This window comes from Trachemys scripta, chromosome 19 (genome assembly GCF_013100865.1).
Source record: "Trachemys scripta elegans isolate TJP31775 chromosome 19, CAS_Tse_1.0, whole genome shotgun sequence".
Classification (NCBI taxonomy): Eukaryota; Metazoa; Chordata; order Testudines; family Emydidae; genus Trachemys; species Trachemys scripta.
In genome coordinates, this window is record NC_048316.1 from 310980 (window position 1) to 331447 (window position 20468).

Genomic DNA, 20468 nt, shown 5'->3' on the forward strand with positions numbered 1-20468 from the left:
AAAACAGCTTGATGCTATGTGACCATCTTTATTGTAGTCACTCCCTCCAGCTAAGTGTGCAATAACATTGACAAAGAATAGAGTAAGGGGCTACTTTTCTAAAAAACCCACAAAAACAATCAAAACAAGAACAGACGTCTAGAAGTTCTTCACAGGATGTTTTCCAGTTTATTTATAAAAAAACAGAACACCTGTTTAAAAATACATTTAAAATTGTATGCGTAAATTCAACCACAGCTGATCACAGATTCAACTCAAGTAAAATTTATTCAAAAGGTGATTTGTAATAAAGTTTAATGCAATTGTGGAGTTACCCCACAGGCAAAGCACCTTTCTCCTTTTGATGAATTCTCACTACGTCACAGAAACACCACTGGGGTACCTTCCATTTATAGCAATGTTGGGCAAATATTAGCATAAACACAACAGTTTGTTTTAACATCCAGTTTTGCATGTAACAAAGATTCATAAGCTCCACCAACCAAATTTCCAGTTTGATGAAGCTGCAGAGTGTGCAAATATGGCTACAAAATATACTCTGCCTACCTTTCAGATCAGAACTGGATCTCCACTTAGGTCACACAGGCAAACTATGGACAAAAGTAGAAACGTTAATCTAAACCAAGGGAAAATATTAACTCCTGAAAGTAAGAGAAATAAAGGTTTTCAAAGGTGCTTTCTGCATAGGTGGTAAGATATTCCACAGTGAAGCAGTGTGGTTTAAGTCGACTGAGTATGGAGCTAGGAAGCCAGGTATGTTTTAGTTCTAATCATGGTTCTGTCAGTGAAACTGTAGCCTTGAGTAAATCACTGAATTTCAATATCTGAGTTTTCCCTCCCTGCAAACAACAAGACTAACTGTTGTGGTCTTGGTTCTCCTTATATCTACTTCCTCATCCTGTCTGTCACCTCTTGCTAATGTAGGCCCTGATCAGTAAGCAGGTACCTAAGTTTTTGTAGGGGGTCAGGGTCATTTTAGATGGGAGAAAAGCTAAAATTAAACAGCATAAATGGTGAACAGTAAATTAAGATTCTAAAATTCTTTATTTTAATAATCTCACGTGTTATTGAAAACAGCAATAATTAAATCTGGTTTTTAAAACCTGGCAGTGCCCACTTAATTCTCTTGGAAGGTGGAAACACAACAGAAATGTAGCAGGCTTGGAAACTGGGTTACATTCAAAATCTTTATTGTACATAAGTGAAGAGTGCTCTGTATGGAAGGGATGATCAAAATGACAGTCGTTAGGTTCTAGGTGTTTAAAATGATTATGATAACGCCAAAGGAGAACATGATTGTGATTCTCTGGAGATGGCACCCTAAACTTGCATAACCCACCAAAAGCCAACTCTAATTGTCCCTTTCTTCATGGATCCAAAATCCTGGAGACTACAGCACCCAGGAGAAAAACTAGCCTTGTGAGGGAAGTTTAGTGAGCTGAAGCAGTTTAGATGCACTTCAATGTGGGAAATTTTCTCCTTTTGTGTCTTACAATACATGGGTTTGTGCATCTTTAGTTGTAAGCAACAGGCCATCTTTGGAAGATTCAGGAGATATTAGATCATACTAATGGGAATGACATGCAGCATGAAAGGCTACAGGATACAAACGATTGCTTTTCTGGCTCCAACCTCTAGGACAACTTGGGATCCCCCCCAGGCATCCCTTTTTTTAAAACCATACAGAACAATAGGGACAGCTCATGCTGTCTTCTTGGATGAAGCCTGTAGAGTTCCTATAGCCTCATTTCTAATTCTATAATTCTTCTATGCATAATTTTGAACACAGTGTTAGAAAAATGTTACTATTTCCTCACCTGTCAGGTACTTGATATGTCATTAGTACAGGCTCAGGTGTACAATCCATCATCTTCCAGACTGACTCACACTGACTGCCTGCTGAGAATTATTGCAGAAAATTAAGTCAACAGTTTCCTGTAAAAATCTCTCAAAATCCAGCACAGGCAGTGAATTAACTTGCAAGCCCCTCGTGGGCTGATTCTACACTTGGACCGCAGGTAACTGTTCAGATGATCCTTATGGCAAGAGATTACAAGCTGCTGCTGACTCTTAGGAATCCAAAGTATAACTCTACTTCTACTGAGCATCTCAAGATTCCCACAAACACACAATCCACACAACTCCTTCCCTTCTTCAAAATGAGTTTGTCCTATTTTCCCAGTGACTGTTTGAAGAGACCCTCCTCTCGTCAGCCTCACCCTGGGTCAAGTGGGATGCAGGCTATGATCAGTGTGTGGAACCAAACGCAACAAAACAGCATGGAAAGGCTTGATGTACAAGGAAAAATAGAGACACTTCAGATTCCTGTTTTGTTTAACTCTAAAGCCAGGGCTGGCTCCAGGCACCAGCTTGTCAAGCAGGTGCTTGGGGCGGCCACTCCAGAGGGGGGCGGCACGTCCAGCTATTCGGCGGCAATTCGGCAGACAGTCCCTCACTCCGGCTCGGAGTGAAGGACCTCCTGCTGAATTGCCGCCAAGATCGCGATCGCGGCTTTTTTTTTTTTGGCTGCTTGTGGCGGCCAAAACCCTGGAGCTGGCCCTGTCTAAAGCACATTGAGTAATAATTGCCCCCAAATAATTAACTTTGACAATTGGTTTAAAAAAACAACCACCACCCCTTTCAGTGGCAAGTTCCCACACCCACCATAACCTCTAGCTGTAAACAGTTAATAGGTTCAGTACTACAATACGCCATCCATGACTTAAGCCAGTGGTCCCCAAACTTTTTACCTTGTGCCCCCCCACCTGTCTGTGCCCCCCCTGCCCGAGCCAGGGCTGTGGCTCTGTGAAGCGGGGGACACAGACAGGGGTAAGGGGGCTGAGGCTGGGGCCACAGCTGGGGCGGAGCCTCATCCGGTCCCCTGGGCTGGCAGCTGGGTACCTGGGCGCGGAGGGCCAAGTCAGCAGCCAGGAGCGTAACTGGGTGGTACCCCCTCCCCACCCCTCGTGGGGGCTGGCCCAGGCCCCAGCTGGGCCCCCCCGAAAGTTCTTCTGTGCCCCCCTATGGGGGTGTGCCCCACAGTTTAGGGACATCTGACTATAGCAATGGCACCCCAATCCCAAAGCTTCCCTACCTGTGCCACAAGGAGAAACCTCATTGGTGCTAGAACCATTAGAACAAGAGCCTATAGAGCTAGATTCAGCTGATTCATTGCCTGTTGTTGCTGAACTTGTACACATCTGAGAGCCCTCTCACAATAAAAGGTCAAACAGCTCACTGGAAACGGAGTGGCTTTCACTATTCTCCAGATCAATGCCCTGGAAAGAGAATGTAACAATCTATCCACAGAAGTTACCTTCATGATTAAAAAGGGGAGTTTCTGATTTTGGTGGGCAGTGCAATAGAAGTGCTAGTAGTTCCTACATCAATTCAGCAGATTAATATGGAGTTTACAGGTCTGAAAATAAATCACTGCCCCTGAAGCTCAGGATAAACAAACACTCATGGTGAAGCCAGCAGCCCTCTGGGCTTTCATCATACTCGTTTCTGCTGTGGACCCTTTTTATCAGATTTATTTCAAGATACTATAATTTTGCTGTAAACTCAAGATTTTCTGCTGACAAGACAGCAAAAATCAGTTAGTTGCTTCTTTATGCTGTGTCAACACAGCCATGGATATCAAGCAAGCATAACGGTATACTACAAGGAAGCTTAAGTACTCTTGTCCCCCGATTCACTATGTGAAACTCTCAGCTTCTGCAGCCATGGCTATGTCACTCCCCTTCAGGGCCCTACCCAGCAAAGATTCAGTGGTTAAAGCCCAATCTGGATTCAGGAGCCAACACTTTTTCCTTGCCTACAGACCTCAGATTCCTGCCTCTGAGTATACAGCGGAAGTTGGAGAAAGGCTTTTTCTATGCCCCATATGGAAACCGACCCACACAGATTCCCTGTTCTTCATTCATTAGCTGCATCCCTGGGAGACAAAGGGGGTAATTAATTAAAATGATGTCTTCCCTTTGTTTTGGTTTTCCACAAAGCCTGAAGGACTGGTTCAGAGAGGAAGTGAGTTGTGCAGCCCTAGCCAGGTTCCACATACAGAAGCCCACCCAACATTCCTGGTAGACAGCATGAACTAAAACACCACTGCCTAAGAGAGCAAAGGCAACCCATGGTAGCCTGGACTGGAAGGGCACTGTTTTGTGACATTTATAGCTGCCAATATTGTATTGTAAGAAGAGTCCAAGAACTTGAATATAAACTACTTTTTTGGTCAGAGCCTGAAAGCAATTTGTACCTTTCATTCTGTAAAATATAGTCAGTGATAAAAAAACCTGCTGTGATGCTTGAACACAGAACAGTATCAGTGTCTGCTGATCAAACCCCACAAAAGTCAGGTTTCCTATAGGGCTCCTTGTTTGCATTTAATACCTGGCATTACTTACACATTTAATTTCCACATGTGCTCCAGCTCCAGCTCCACTGGGAGGTTCCAAAGGCTTGGCAGCTCCTCTTGAAGCAGGTTCAACTGAAGCTACTGAACAGTGGTGGCTGATCACTCTGGGTCTCTTGCTGCTCTTCAACAGACATGGGTGTAGATATTGGAGAGGGCTGCGCCACAGGGTTTGATGGTATACTGAAGAGAGGGCCTGGGGGCATTGTGGAGCATGGATTTAAAGAGGAGGAGCAAGCATACTGAGCAAGAAAGAAAGGCTGAAGTATCTGAGTATATCTGGGGAAACTGTGAAACAACATGGCCATAACTGTGTCCATGTATGGAAAAGGGAAGGCTGGTAGGGGTTGCATGTTGTAGGGCAGATGTGATGATATGGACTCAGGTCTTACTGAGTGGGTGGCACAATCACCTCCTATAGGGGTCATGAAGGGGGGATAGGAAAACCAGACACTGGGTAAGAATGGATGGGAAGGGCCAAGGAATGAGGGAAGGTCACACTGTGGGGGTTCCAGATGTGATGCTTTAGAGCAGTGGTTCCCAAACTTGGGACGCTGCTTGTGCAGGGAAAGCCCCTGGCGGGCCGGGCCGGTATGTGTACCTGCTGCGTCCGCAGGTTCGGCCAATCGCGGCTCCCAGTGGCCGCGGTTCGCTGCTCCAGGCCAATGGGAGCTGCTGGAAGTGGCAGCCAGTACGTCCCTCGGCCTGTGCCGCTTCCAGCAGCTCCCATTGGCCTGGAGCAGCGAACCACAGCCACTGGGAGCCGCGATTGGCCGAACCTGCGGACGCGGCAGGTAAACAAACCGGCCTGCCCCACCCCGCCAGGGGCTTTCCCTGCACAAGCGGTGGAACAAGTTTGGGAACCACTGCTTTAGAGGGAGAGCAGAACTGTTTCCCAGAAGCTGTTCTCTTCTTGTGTGGAAGATCATTTCTATTAGATGAATGCCTGTATGAGGGCTCTAGTGGTTTCTGGCACTTGAGTTTCCCACATTTGCCTCTTCTACAGCTAACTGGGCTGGTCTGCTTTGAAGAGGAGTCTCCTAAAAGAGAGGAAAAATAGTCATTCACTGAAGCAGCAAGTATGGAGAGACAGAGACAGGCCTTCAGAGAAATAATGGAGAATATGCAACACATTCAGAAAGTTAATTTAGCAGAATATGCCCCTGGACAGTTTCTCCAGTCAGGATAGGAAAATTTTTGCTAGCAGGCCCAGACAGTCCTCTTCTATATCTCATCAGCCCCTCTTACTGCTCTCCTAAGCTTACCCCGACCTATTCTTTCAGAGTATTGGAGTCCTAGTAATAGGAGGCATTACTCTGCTGTGTGGCCTTTTGCAGCGTTTATTGTAAGAGTTACATGTCCTGATACAAGTCCAGGATAGCAGTATCTAGGACTGGGTAGAGACTTCTGTGCTGTGACTACTATTAAGCCCCAGCAATTAGAAGAAAACATCCTGCTCGGATTTGCAGGACTAGTAAGATATTGATTAGGTCACAAGATGCAGAACTAGACTCAGTTACTAATTCATTTACCACACAGAACAACTGGTGCCTACCTTGACCATAGGAAAATCCACTGTTGCTTCTGCTCCCTTGATAGAGATAGGACCTATACAGAGATGACAATATCCTCTGGTGGAGCCCGTCAATGTAGTTCTGCTCCTTTTTCAGAGTGTGGGCTGACAAAACCTCCTTTGTTAGTCCAACTTGCTTAAATTCTCAAGAACCACAGTGGGACTCTGAGCATTCAGAGGAGGCAGCTCAATTTGTTCATACTCTACAGTGGCATCTTCTATTGCAGTCACTTCTACAAAAGAGAAGGAAAACAAGTAACTCTTTGGCCTGGCATCCTGGGGTTTGCTCCCCCTTTCAATGAATGATCATTCAGAAAACAATCTCATCTGAGCTACTGAGTGGGTTCACGTGACATTGCAGAGGGAGAGAGAACAACATAAGTCACAACTCAAATATATTCATATAACAGCAGCTGAGTGAATGATATCCCACCCACGGAGACTGAGGTGCACAGGAATGATACAGTAACAGCACTAGGTTCCTGTCCATCCTTCACTGGAACTAACTGTGCAAGCTCTATCTGAGCTTGTATCATCTGTGGTTGTACCAGCCAGTCCATCTTTATAAATGGAAGCAAGGTCAAACACAAGAGATCTATAGCATAAGTGCACATCTAGTGAAGTTCCTATAAAGCTATAATCATGGAAGCAATTTCTACTCCATTTGCTCAGACAGACATGAACTCAACCTCAGAAGTAAGGTGATAGTATCTTATTATTTTATATACTATAGTCTATACCGAACCATAAGCATAACATCAGGGTGACTATTTAGCAGAGGATGCAGTCATATTTTCAGTAATACAGCTAAGTACAGAGTGTTCACAGTACTAAGGTTATAGAAGAGATTCCAGTTTGAATTATATCTTGTATTATTTGACAATGAATACAATATACACAATACAGAATGCATATGCACAAGGAAGCAAGTAGAGGATGAGCATTCAACCTTAAACATCAAGTAATTCCAATAGCTGAGCGCTTGGTTTTTCAAACTAACTGTAAGCCGGGGGGAGACCCACTAGCAGGGGAAGGAAAAACCAAGTCCCATCTGCTGGACTCTTCACATCCCCGTCTTCAGGGCTGGCTTTATTCTCAAAAGCACCAATTCAAAACCAGTACAAATCAACTCAAACGACTGGGAAATACACCCCCGAGGCCAGTCCAGCTTCAGCCAGCTGGGAGCAGAAAGGAATGTTCCCCTATGGGTCTCTTTTGCACTACCTTTCCTTTTCCTTTTATAATCCTGGCCAAATCAAGCATATGACAGGCTCCTACATGCATCACTAACATTGGGTTTTGCATTAACTATATTTTAGCCTGATACAGACTAGTCAATTCTATAAGGGAAAGTTCCAAGTTTGTCAGAGAATTTTCATCTTTGTTTGATGGTTGCTCAGGCACTTAGTTGTAGTATAAGATACTGATATGAAAAAAAAAGTTTAAATACTTAAAAATAATTGTGACTAACTGTTCATGCTGTTTACTTTTTACATTCACTGTACTTTGACCGTGAAACAAGACTTTCATTTCTTGACAGTTTCACTTTTTGATTCTCCTGTGCTAACAGAATGCTATAATGTTCATAGTTTCAAACGCCTGAATAAACCATTGTGACCATCTAGTCTGACCTCCTGCATAACACAGGCTGTAGAACTTCCCCAAAATAATTCTAGAACAAGTTTACCACATGATGATACTGTCCTCACAGCTGATCTGCTGGTAGGCTAGAACATGTTGTATCTTCCTTGAATCATCACAGGATGAACTCTCTGGGCCTTCAGTGATGTTACTTCTCAGTGCCTGGAGAATATACGAAGCAGTGTTCTGGTTGCCTACAAAAGAAAAAAAATCGTCATCTTCCAAAAGCATCTTAGAGCTGCCCCCTAAGTAAGTCTTTATGAGGGTACATGGCCTGTGATAGTATCACTCCCATAAATTAACTAATTCTGTGAGCTCAAATGAGGACATTTTGCTGAAACAATGTATTGTCTACAAGAAAAAAAATTACAAGCTTAAGATGAAACATCCACTCCAGAAGATCTTAGTGAACACAAAGGAGACACATCCCTCGCCCGCGCCGCTTCCCGCCGCCCCCATTGGCCAGGGATGGCGAACCGCTGCCAGTGGGGGCCACGATCAGCTGAACCTGCCGCGTCAGCAGGTAAATAAACTAGCCTGGCCCGCCAGGGTGCTTACCCTGGCGAGCCGCGTGCCAAACATTGCCGACCCCTGTCCTACCCTAACACCAGCAGGCTAACTGAAGTATCCTTGGTGATGGGATGGAAACCCCAGATACTGAGCCTTCCCATCACATAAGTAGGTTTATCAATTAGTTTTTCAAATGCTGCCAATTTTAAAAGTAGCTTTTAGTTACTTTCTACTGCTCGCCATCCCTATTTACAAATCACAACATCTGACCTCTAAACCAAGAGAAACTATGGCAACTCATAGTATTGATGTTAAAACCATTCTATTAGCTTAAAAGGTAGCACAGTGATCACAGGATATGAGCTCTCCTCATCGAGGCTGTGCACAAGTCACTGTTCACAGTGGACTTAACGCTGGGTCTCACAATTCATAGTAGAATCTTGCTGTCAACACACCTAGAAGTTTAATTTAACTTTAGTAATGAAACGGACTTCAAATTCCTAAACATTTTAGTGGAGGATTTTAATCTTAGATTGCAAGCTCTTTGGGGTAGGGACCACGTTTTCTTACGTATTTGCACAGTGCCTATGCACAAAAGGGTCCTGATCAGGGACTCTGTGCACTACTGCAATACAAAAGTTTTATAACCATAGCCTGCTTCTCCAATAAAATGGGTTAGAACAGCAAACACTTAGATCTATTTTACATGATGTAAGAATTTCTAACACGAAGCTGTCAGAGCCAGTATGCCACTCAAGTCTAAAAAGCAGGACTACAGATCATGGGGAATTCACATTTCATCTAGGGATCAGGATTCTATTAACTCACCTCCCTGCAGTACAGTATCTAGGACTGGATCCTTTCTGTTCTGCAGTTTGCTCTGTGATTTAGTATGCAGCTGTTGACCCAGATTCTTTATTCAGTTCACATTGGCACAGACCTGCTGCAATGTCATCTGGGGGTGTGAGAAAATTACAGGAGTCAGACTGAGGAAACATGAGTAAACACAGGCAAACATAAGCACAATAATGTGCTAAGGTACCTCAATCCAACCTAGCATAGAGGGATGGACTTGTCAGCCTGAGCTTGGCATGTCTTGACTTTTATCACTCAGATTCACTATGGTAAAGTCTACAACCTCTGCCTTTGAATAATTTTCTTGAATTGATATAAGCCTTCAGAGATGAAAGGATAGAACAAGTTAATGACTTACCCAGGATATTGTTTAGGAAACTATATTTAAAATTTGTATTCACAGAATGTCTGTTCACATATGTATTCTGATAGGGGTACCCTGCACATTTCTTTTAACCCTAGATGCCATTTCTTTTTAACCTGGTTTCCCCATTATTTTGTCAAGTCTGCCAGTTCTCTGAAAGAAGTCACTATATATCATTATATGTCTGTAATTTACTTCACATGATAACTTTGTTTGAGGTATCTGACAATTCCAGTCAGGTAAATGCTTACTCTGGCAATTTAAAAATTTTGTATGTTGGACCATTCCAAGTATATATAACTCAAGCTCTTGATTTGTCTTGTTGTAACTTCCCACTTCAATATAATTTCACAATGCGTGGAGTATGTCTGCCATGAGAATTTTCAGTTTTATTATTATATTTCTATTGTTACCTGGGCAATGTCATATTGATAGACTTACTAGTTCTGCTGTATTTCCTCAGCACAATTCCCACTGGAGTCACTAGAGGACGCTATGCTGATGTAATGTTCGTAAGACCCATTGCTACCAAGTCTTCCATAACCACTAGAATCATTGCTATGAACTGGCTGTAAGAAAGGCAGAATTCATTGTCTTAGAGCTAACAGTAAAAAGAGATAATGCAGTTAGCAACACAAAATTTCTAGTGACTCCAGAGATGTAAGTGAAGAATCTTCATTATTTTGTGAGACTTTCAGATTTTCCTTCATCCTCTTTACCTGCAGGAGAAGCTTGTATATTTGTCCTTAAAATTCTCTTATCTCTTTATTGACACTGCTCATCTCTTTGCTTCTTGCAGCAAAAACATCTTTATTCAGAGGGCTCCTGTGAAATACCAATGAAAGTTTAATGTCAAGTCAAACCTAATTTAGTTAAAGAAAGATCTATATAAACAAGATTACAGAGCAGATTTTTAGGGAACGGTATTAACTCTGCTGCTTTATGAGGTGCTATTCTGGTCCTCAAATAGTACACTCGGAGGGAAAATATCAGAAACAATTCTGGCAAGGGATTATTACTACCCAGAAAGAAAGTGACAGTTCCTTCCCATAGCCCTATTGTTTTACAGGGGCATCACCATTTTAAATATTTGTACAAAACACATTTAGGTCTGAAAACTGTGCCATTCCAGAGGATAACATCTCTCTTCCTCTTTCTGCTGTGACAGCTACTATATTCATTTTCCAAATTTAAAAACCAAAACCCAACTCTCCACCCCACTGACATTTTAATGGACTAGGATGATTCTTGACTTACTAATATATTTTTTTAAAATTTAAATTAATTTTTAAGACTGAAAGACAGATGATTTGGCTTTGAAAACAACAGTTGCTGAAATACTTCTCTATATATCACTGCATCTGAGGCTTGTACTGCTAGGCATCTACCAGCAGGTCTTTCCAAAATGCTAAGTACATAGGTTCTTGGGGAATGTATCTGTGCCTCTGCCTCAGTCTCCAAAGGGTTAAATCAAAATTCTGTTTTTATAGCTAACCTTTAAGAACATTCACTGGCAATAATTTTAGTCTGTGTAGTAAATCCATGGATACCATGATGGATGCTATAAAACTCCCTGATATAGACAGATAGATAGAAAGATAATTAACATGTCTGACAGCCTGAAGTGTTTTTGTCTGGAGGCATGAATGAGCATGCACTGACCCCTGATTTGGTCACCTCGGGTTGATGTCATCTCCAGCTTAGTCAGCAAGAATAATCAGGGGTACAGAGAGTACTCTGATTGGCTGAAATCTGCAGTCACCAGAATAAAATATTTAGGAAGGAGTTTCAGGGACTCTATTGCTGGCAGTCAGTGCACTGAGTTTTATCTGGGGGAGGGGAGTAAAGACAATGAGCTTTTGCCTAACATGAGTTGGGTCAAACTTGGAAAATGTTGCAAATAAAATGAGTGTCTGTGACTTCTCTTACCTGTTGCAGGCATTTGCTTCATTAAACCAACATACAACTTGGTGCAAGTGATAGTCTCTATTCAATTAGGGCCCATGACAAGAAAAGGAAGATTTAGGTACCCCAGTAGTGCCCTGTGCAGTGACCCAGGTCTGGAATGGCAGCCAGCAGACTAGCACGAATAAAGGTTGCATAGCATCTATTCCTCTGCACTCTTCTCATTCATGAGAGAAAAATTCAAAACCAATAAAGATTTTGATATGAAAGGTAACTCTGGCAAGTCAGTACGTATCCTGAAAGCCATTTATTATGGGAAACCAACCATATAAGCTGTAGAAGGCAGAAAGTCATATATCCAACCCTGCTGGGAACTAAAGGGGAACCCTGCAGACTGAAGAGTAACATTTACCCAATTTAAAGCATTAAAAGACTAAACAGAAACTAAATGTTTTCAATTACAAAGTGAATTAAAGCAACCCTGCTTCCCAACAGAAAGCAACAGCTCTGTAGGCAGTTGTTGGCTGGGGGACACAGGCTATGCATTTCTCTATTTTTGGGAATACAATATTCAGGATCATTTAACTTTCACTCAAACAAATGAGGATTAAACGCCAAAGAACAATTATTTACTGTGGTCTATACTTTTCACACACCTCTTCAGTTTTCACTTAGAAGATCAAATTAGTCTAGGTGTTTATACATAATCATCACCATGGTAGCTGGATGTTAAAACAATTACACAAATAAAATTTGCTTGGGCTTCCATTTGTCCAATATTTCATTACTGTTATGCTCCTTCGCTAACCCAGGCTGTCTCTTTTGAGAAATGGGCCGAAGCACACATGCCATCTAGCTGCTCTCCAGTGCATTACTAGTGGTAGTACTCTGATATAGTAAAGAAAGTGGTTTTGCTATGCAGAGAGTTTAGTGGGAAAGAGAAAGTCTCTGAGGGGTTCAGTTCCACAACTGACTTACGTTCGGACTTTGTGCCGGCCAATGATGAACACGACTTTCCTGCTCCAGGGGTTCACAAAGCTGCACCAGCTGGTATCCAACATAACAATCTCCATTCTGAGTACAAAATCTGATGGGCGAATGCTCAAATGAAGGCTGGCCTGCAAACTTCAGGACTGCATGGAAATCAAAGAGGATTGGTTTACATCATAATACTGCTGTGTCAAGGCTTGGGATCTATCAAAGCAGATTAAGAATAAACATTTTAAACTTAAATCAGATGCTTGAATTCACCACATTGTTGACCAGGCTAGAGACCAGCACAAGTCTGAAAGGACATTATAAAATTGTAGAAATTCCCTACAAGTATTGAGGACTTACTCTTACGCTGAATGGTAACCACAAGGGGGTGATCTTCTGGGTGCAAATACATCAAGATGGATGTTCCAATCAAATCCTGAGGAAGGTAACCCAACAAAGGAACTGCTCTGAAATCCTAACATAATGCCACTCACTACAAAGGGCAGAGGCTGAGCAATCACATTCATACTAGCCTGTCCTGTTAGCGAGATCCACATATATCATTTCTAAGGCTGTGAGTCTTCCACAGAGGTCATGGAAGTCAGATTCCGTGACTTTCCGGGACCTCATGTGACTTCTGCAGCGGCACGTGCAGCTGACCCTCGGGCTTCCCGAGCAGCTGGGGTGTCTCCGGGGCCAGCCATACTGGCTGCTGCTTGGGCAGCCCCAGGCAGCTGCGCCCAGGTGCTTGTGACGAACTGGGACTGTTCTTAATGTGGTCTTTGAAGGCTGAGTGGGGAGTGTTGGCTGGGAAGGCAGGGGAGGTTGGCTAGGACGGTCTGCATTGAAGGATGGGAGACTGGCCGTGAGGGAGAATACCTGAGCATGTAATGTGAGAACCTCGGAAGGGGTTAGAGGCCAGGTGACACCTTTGCCCGAGGAAACTGAACAAAGGCTGTGGGAGGGGACGCTGGGGAGAGAGTTTCAGAGCTGGCTGGTGGAATGGCTGGGAAGCAGACAGGGCTCTGACCTCCCAAGGGGGCTGTGGTGCTCTGGGACCCCAAGAAGGACCTAACTGGGGGGTTCCTGTTGTCTGCGCCTGCACGACCTGTCTTGGACTGTGTTCCTGTCGTCTAAATAAACCTTCTGCTTTACTGGCTGGCTGAGAGTCATGGTGAATTGCAGGAAGCTGGGGGTGCAGGGCCTTGTGTCCCCCCCACACTCCGTGACAGTGCTGCCCTGGAGCAATGATCTAGGAGCAGCAGCAGTGCCCCGGGCTGCCTCTCCCCAGCAGCAGCAGTGGTGGCGGAGCCCCGGGCCACGGCTCCCTGCCCAGAGCAGCGGTGGGGCCCCAGGCCACCACCTCCTGCCTGGAGCAGCGGTGGCGGCAAGGCCCCGGGCTGTCCCCCAGCAGCAGCGTCAGGACCCCAGGCTGCCCCCGCCCCCATCAGCAGCGGCCGTGGGGCCCCAGGCTGCCCTCCCCATCAGCAATGGCAGTGGGGCCCTGGGCCACCCCCCAGCAGCAGCAGCAGCAGGGCCCCGGGCTGCCCTCCCGCAGCTGCAGTGGGGTCCTGGAATGCCCCAACCCCAGGAGCAACAGTGTAACCAAGAGCCTCCCCCCAGAGCAGCAGCGTCCATGGGAGCGCCCCCCCTCCCCAGCGCTTTAGTTAGGGGTATTTTTAGTAAAAGTCATGGACAGGATACAGGTTGACTGTGCATTGTGTGAAGAAATACTTCCTTTTGTTTGTTTTAAATCTGCTGCTTATTAAGTTCATTGGGTGACCCCTGGTTTTTGTGTTGTGTGAAGGGATACATAATACTTCCTTATTCACTTTCTCCATATTATTAATGATTTTATAGACCTGTATCATATTTCCAAACAGCCATCTTTTTTCCAAGCTGACCACTCCCAGTCTTTTTTCTCTCTCCTCATATGAAAGCTATTACATACCTCCTGATCATTCTTGTTGCCCTTCTCTGTACTTTTTCTAATTCTAATATATCTTTTTTCAGCTGGGGGTGACCATGAATGCATGTAGTACTCAAGGTGTGGGTGTACCATGGATTTATATAGTGGCATTATATTTTCCTCTTAATATCTATCCCCTTCCTAATGGTTTCTCACATTCTGTTAACTTTTTTGACTGCTGCTGCATACTGAGGTGATGTTTTCAGAGAACTATCCATGATGACTCCAAAATCCCTTTCTTGAGTGGTAACAATAACGCAGGTCCTTGAAAGGAAGACATACACCATCTGGTGTCTGCACAAGTTCAATTTTTAAACAAAGAAAACAGGCTTTCAAATGCATCTATTGCATTTTACTCTGGCTGAAGGGATTGTATTGGATTTCTAATATCAAGACTTAAAGTGTGTGTTTACTGGGGTGTTTCACACACAGAATTTAGTAAAATAATTTTAGAGATAAGTTAATGCTATGACAATACCTTCCAGCAATTTCTCTCTTTGGATTAAGCTGAAAGAAGTGGAGCCTAAAGGATCCAGTTTGATACACTGGGAATGTAACAACACAACAACAAAAAATATTTTCAAAGCTATGCCCAGTGTGCACTTGCTAGAAAGCATCACTATTCCATGAATCTCTTGGAGTCAAATGGGCCTAGTATAACCAAGGGGAGCATAGGTGCTTTAGAAAATTCTGAAGAAACAGGTACTACAAACAAAGATTTGGGGATTTTATAAGTGATTTCTGGATTTAAAAACATAAATGTTATGCTCTATATTCAAAGTGCCCCTTTTGCCATTACAGAGAATGGAAGCTGATCTTGGAACCTCAATTTTCTGGAATGTAGTTAAATTTCTCAATGATTCAGAGAAATCTGGGAAAGCTAATACACTAGATCACAGGTGCACAGCCTCTGATGCAACCAATGCACTTCACAAGACAGCACAGACTGGAGTGCAGCTATACATGAGATCATCATATATATGTATGAAGAAGGCAACTAAATTTTATATATGTAAAAACACACAAACATAAAAGATTATAATAGTATTGACTCCACAGTGAGAGAAGGATGACCTCAGGATTAAGGCATTGGCTGGGGACTCAAGAGATCTGGTTTCAATTCCCAGCTCTGACACAGATTTCCAGTATGACCTTGGGCAAATCAGTCCATTTGTGCTAAAGTTTTCAATCGGTAAAACAGGGATACCTCTTTTTCCCCAAGGTCATTCTTCCTTTCCTGATCAATGGTACTGATGGATGCTAATAAGATTAAAGAGAATCAACACAAATGCCAGATTTTCATCCATCCCCTGAAAAGATCAACCAGCACAGTGAGAAAGGTATTGGAATAAAGTCAATCCTGCCCAAATGCAGAGGGATGGATTAGACTCCCCACATTCATCTTAAACGTAAGAAAAACCATTTCACACTGGAGTTCAGCATGGCCTTAATGGCCAATAATAAGGATAAACTCTGCTGCTACCCCCACATATAATTTTAATGATATACTTGCCTGATCCTTCAGAAAAAGGATTTCACTTGGGCATATTCATACACAGAAGCCAACAGGAAAGTAAAGAATACAAAAGGCAACAACTGTTCATTTAGTAAATCTCCCACGCCCACAGAACTATTCTAAACTGAGTATCCCCCAGTTTACTTTCTGAGCGAGAGTCCAGCCACCCAGCCCACTTCTTATCAGTTAAGGATACTGTAACATGTCCACACAGTATTTTCTTGTCTTCCCCAACCCCAGCACTCCTGGAGAAACTGCAGACTTAAAGCTAAATTCAGAGGTGCTGTGAAGTGTGATGTAAATCCTTTACCAATGAGTGAGCATAACAGGGAATAGTTTACAAACCCAGGAGCTAGAAGGTATAAGATAATGTAATTTAAACATTTTACTTAAGCATTCTTACCAGCTCTGTTTGTTGCTTTTCCTGCTTGCTCTCTTCTGACTCCTTGGCATGTAAATTACACCAACTAAGAATAACTTCAGACTCAGACTTACGAGTCCATGAGCCATATTTCAAGGTGATGTGTTGGTGGGGCATAAGTTACATAGCCTTAGTATCTGTAACATATAAGCTGAGGGGTCTTGAACATGTGAGTTACACAAATTTAGACTCACCCAAAATCACCTCTGAATTTGGCTCTTATTTCTATTTGGGTCCTTCTTGGCAGCAGCACACAATTTCCTTTCTGAACAAGTGTATTTGGGGTGAAAAAGCAAGTATTTAAGTAAGTTAAACACTTTCTGTTGAACTTTTCCAACTAAGAATTAAGAAACCAGGAAACTATGTGTACAGTAATCTGAGCCCCCAGAGAGGCACCAAGAGAAAGGGCATCCTATATGCAGTGCAACTAGAAGCAATTCATATGGAATCGAAGTGCAACTGGTCAGAGTATGAAGGAAAAACTGTTGTTAAAACACTTCTATACATGAAAAATGCAGCCAATCTGCAAGGCAGCTTAAACTAATATGCTTGAGATGGGGAGGGGTACAATAAGGCATATAGGCAGTTCTGTGCTCAGGCTGCAAAGACAAACCATTTTCTGTGCAAAGCAAGAAAGGATGTTGCCAAGTTACCTGCTTGCGTTTCCATGTTCCAGAGTGGGAGGTGGGACTGGATAGTGTGTGTGTAGAACACACTGATATCTTGAGGGACCAGCAGCTCCACAAACTGGGAGGAGGCCAAAAATTTCTTCTTACAGTTCAGAATGGAGGCTGCTTGCTCACAGAGATGCACTATCTGCCCAGAAAGCAAGGAAAATATAGTCACAAACGTGTCCTAGAAAACAGGCATTTCTTAAAAGTAATTTCCTCCAAAGCACACCAGCAGTGACATAAGTGTACAAAATTATTGGTTGAGACAAAGCTTCAGAAATCTGTGCTCAAACTAGAGTGCTGGGTTCAAAATCTTATTTTATTCAAGGCATCACAATTCCTCATTCTATAAGATTGTTCCTGGCTTCCTACTGTTAACACAATAGGGCACATGATTCCAAATTGGGCCCATTGTGGCCATCAGCCTACCCAAGGAACATGCTGGTTTCTGACCACACAGAAGTTGCTATGAACAGGACCTGGCCCTCATTACCAACATCGAGGTGTGACACCACTGAAAACTCAAGACAATTCCATCTATCTCTACCTCTCTCTCCAATGGTACTGAAATAATCTCAAGAAACCTTCATTCTTCCAAGCAAAGCCAGGGAGCACAGCACATGCTGTATATCAGGAAGAAAGTAAGTAGAAATAATTTATTCCTGAAGTACAAATATGAACCAAAGAGAAGCCATCCCGAACTACACTGCTTCTCCAGGTTTGGAGCTATTTTACCAAAGCTGTCTCAAGAAATGACAAACTTTTTTGTGATTTGAGAGAACTAAGGGATTCTGAAGGAGACCTTGACTACATTTGGCAAAGGGGAAAAGAAATGTTACTTTTTTCTGCATTTGTTAGTCTTGCGTTTCCCGAATCAGAATGGATGAAGGACACCTCTGATTTGCAGCTGAACTTACTGTGTTTTTTGGGGTGCATTCAGATGTAACTGCTACCAGCTCCTCAATGCTGTATGTTGTTATGTCTGTTTGGAATACTCCATAGTCATTCACAGCTTGGAAAAATGAACCGTTTCCTGACTGAAAAACAGAGGAAAACAAAATAAACAAGAAATGTCAATGAGAAGAGGATTTTGGAAACAGCTCCTACAATCCTGACTTTTAAATCATAGAATATCAGGGTTGGAAGGGACTTCAGGAGGTCATCTAGTCCAACCCCCTACTCAAAGCAGGACCACTCCCCAGATGGATTTTTGCCCCCGATCCAAAAATGGCCCACTCAAGGATTGAATGCGCAACCCTGGGTTTAGTAGGCCAATGCTCAAACCACTGAGCTATCCCTCCCCTCTAAAATATAGGGAGATATACCTATCTCATAGAGCTGGAAGGGACCTTGAAAGGTCATTGAGTCCAGTCCCCTGCCTTCACTAGCAGGACCAAATACCAATTTGCCCCAGATCCCTAAATGGCCCCCTCAAGGTTTGAACTCACAACTGTGGGTTTAGCAGGCCAAGGCTCAAACCACTAAGCTATCCCTCAAACCACTGACTCAATCTTTGATCCTCCCTGTAGTGCTAACAAGGTGATCATGCAGCAATGAACAGCCCAATCCAAACCAGAACTGATAGCAATAAGTACAGGACCTATTCTGAAAGTTTAATCCAGGGGTCGGCAACCTTTCAGAAGTGGTGTGCCGAGTCTTCATTTATTCACTCTAATTTGTGTGCCAGTAATACATTTGAACATTTTTAGAAGGTCTCTTTCTATAAGTCTATAATATATAGCTAAACTATTGTTGTATGTAAAGTAAATAAGGTTTTAAAAATGTATAAGAAGCTTAATTTAAAATTAAATTAAAATGCAGAGCCCCCCAGCCCGGTGGCCAGGACCGGGCAGTGTAAGTGCCACTGAAAATCAGCTCCTTAGGTTGCCTACCCCGGTTTAATCCATTTCATACACACATCACATAACAGTTTAAGGGGACATGCTCTACTCTTACCTAATAGGGAGTGATGAAGCACTGTACCCAATGGCCACACAAGGCTGAGTGCCTTGGCACAGATCACTATGCAAATTACATGATTGTCAGGCTGTGCAGATCCACAGTACACAAAAGAGACACATGCAGGATTCAAGAGACTAATGCATAGAATTGTAGTACTGGAAAGGACCACGAGTGGTCTTCTAGTCCAGTTACTTGCACTGAGGCAGGACTAAGTATTATCAAGACCATCCATGACAAGTGTTTGTCTAACCTGCTTTCAATGATGGCGATTTCACAACCTCCCTAGGCAATTTATTTCAGTGCTTAACTACCCTGACAGTTAGGAAGTTTTTCCTAATGTCCAACCTAAACCTCCCTTGCTGTAATTTAAGTCCATTGCATGTTATCCAAACGCAATATTTAAACCCCAACATGGGCATTTCAGTTGCATAGGAGTCACCATGAAGAACATCTGAGCTTTATTATTTATTGCAAAAGACAATAAAGCATCATATTTTGGCCCAGGAGGGGCACATTTTTTAAAGCAAGACATTACATGTGAACCCAGTATAGACACTAATAGAAGCAGCATATGTGACTCATCTGTCCAAACACAGACTATAGGATATTTTAAATCAAATTAGCAATGCTATAAATTACACAATTACATGGGGGCTAATTCATGACTTGATAAAAAAATTACAAGGACTACTGCTCATAGTTCAGGACATAAGATGCTCACCAGCTGGGGTGGGAAATTTTTCTCCTACTCCAAGATACACAATTGCATAAGTTCAGATATGCATTATTTTGGGGAGAATACGAGGCAGGTGAAGAGTCAGCTCTCTTAGAAGCATCTGGGATAGATCACTGTTGTAGGATGGATACCAGACTAGAACTGCATGGGCAATTGCCTGCCAGGTATAAAGGTTGAGGATTTCTCAAGACATCTAGGACATACATATGTGTAGTGCTGGGGAGGCGCTGATGATCATGGTACATGTAGGTACCAATGACATAGGGAAAGGCATGCGAGAGGTTCTGGAGGCCAAATTTAGGCTACTAGGTAAGAGATTGAAGTCCAGGACCTTCAGAGTAGCATTCTTTGAAAAGACAACTGATACAAAATGAAACAAACAAAAAATCCCAAACCAACCTGAAAATAACCTGAGACCAAAAAAACCCAAAAAACCATTCATTCCAGGTCAAACTAAACGTTTTGTTTGACTTGAAACTTATTTTTGGTTTGGTTAAGAATATAAGAAAGAATACTTGGCTAGATGGACCTGTCTTCTGATAGAGGCCAATGCCAAGTGTGTCAGAGGAAATGAACAGAACAGGTAATCATTAAGTGATCCATCCTGTCATCCATTTCTAGCTTCTGGCAAACAGAGGCTAGGGACACCATCCCTGCTCATCCTGGCTAATGGCCACTGATGGACCTATCCTCCATGAGAGGTTTGGTGAAAAACAAAACAAAAAAAAAAAAAACAGAAGTCCATTTTCAGTTCAAACTGAACCAAATGTTGTTCGGATATTTCTGTTAGGCCCCCAAACAAAAAAAAACAAACTATTATTCACAATCACTCTGCTCTGTATAATACCCTGCCCACACTCCTCTTCCCTTGTAGCCCGGGAGGAGGGAGAGGGGGGGGGTCAGGTTGGTGGTGTTACATACTCCTTTCCATTGAAATCCACTCCTCTTCCTCC

The 20468-nt window shown here is 43.0% G+C and overlaps 1 protein-coding gene across 1 annotated transcript; it reads right to left on the reverse strand.

Moving 5' to 3' along the window:
- Positions 1–501: 501 nt before the first annotated feature.
- On the reverse strand, positions 502–19760 carry PER3 (period circadian regulator 3). The gene is given in 16 exon segments (XM_034753651.1): positions 502–590; positions 1818–1906; positions 5252–5454; positions 5970–6131; positions 6134–6220; positions 7688–7822; positions 8967–9093; positions 9771–9926; positions 10077–10182; positions 12241–12327; positions 12329–12395; positions 12601–12715; positions 15417–15469; positions 16800–16962; positions 17735–17854; positions 19647–19760. Coding segments are annotated over 16 exon segments (1797 nt in total). The 3' UTR covers positions 502–577.
- Positions 19761–20468: the final 708 nt, after the last annotated feature.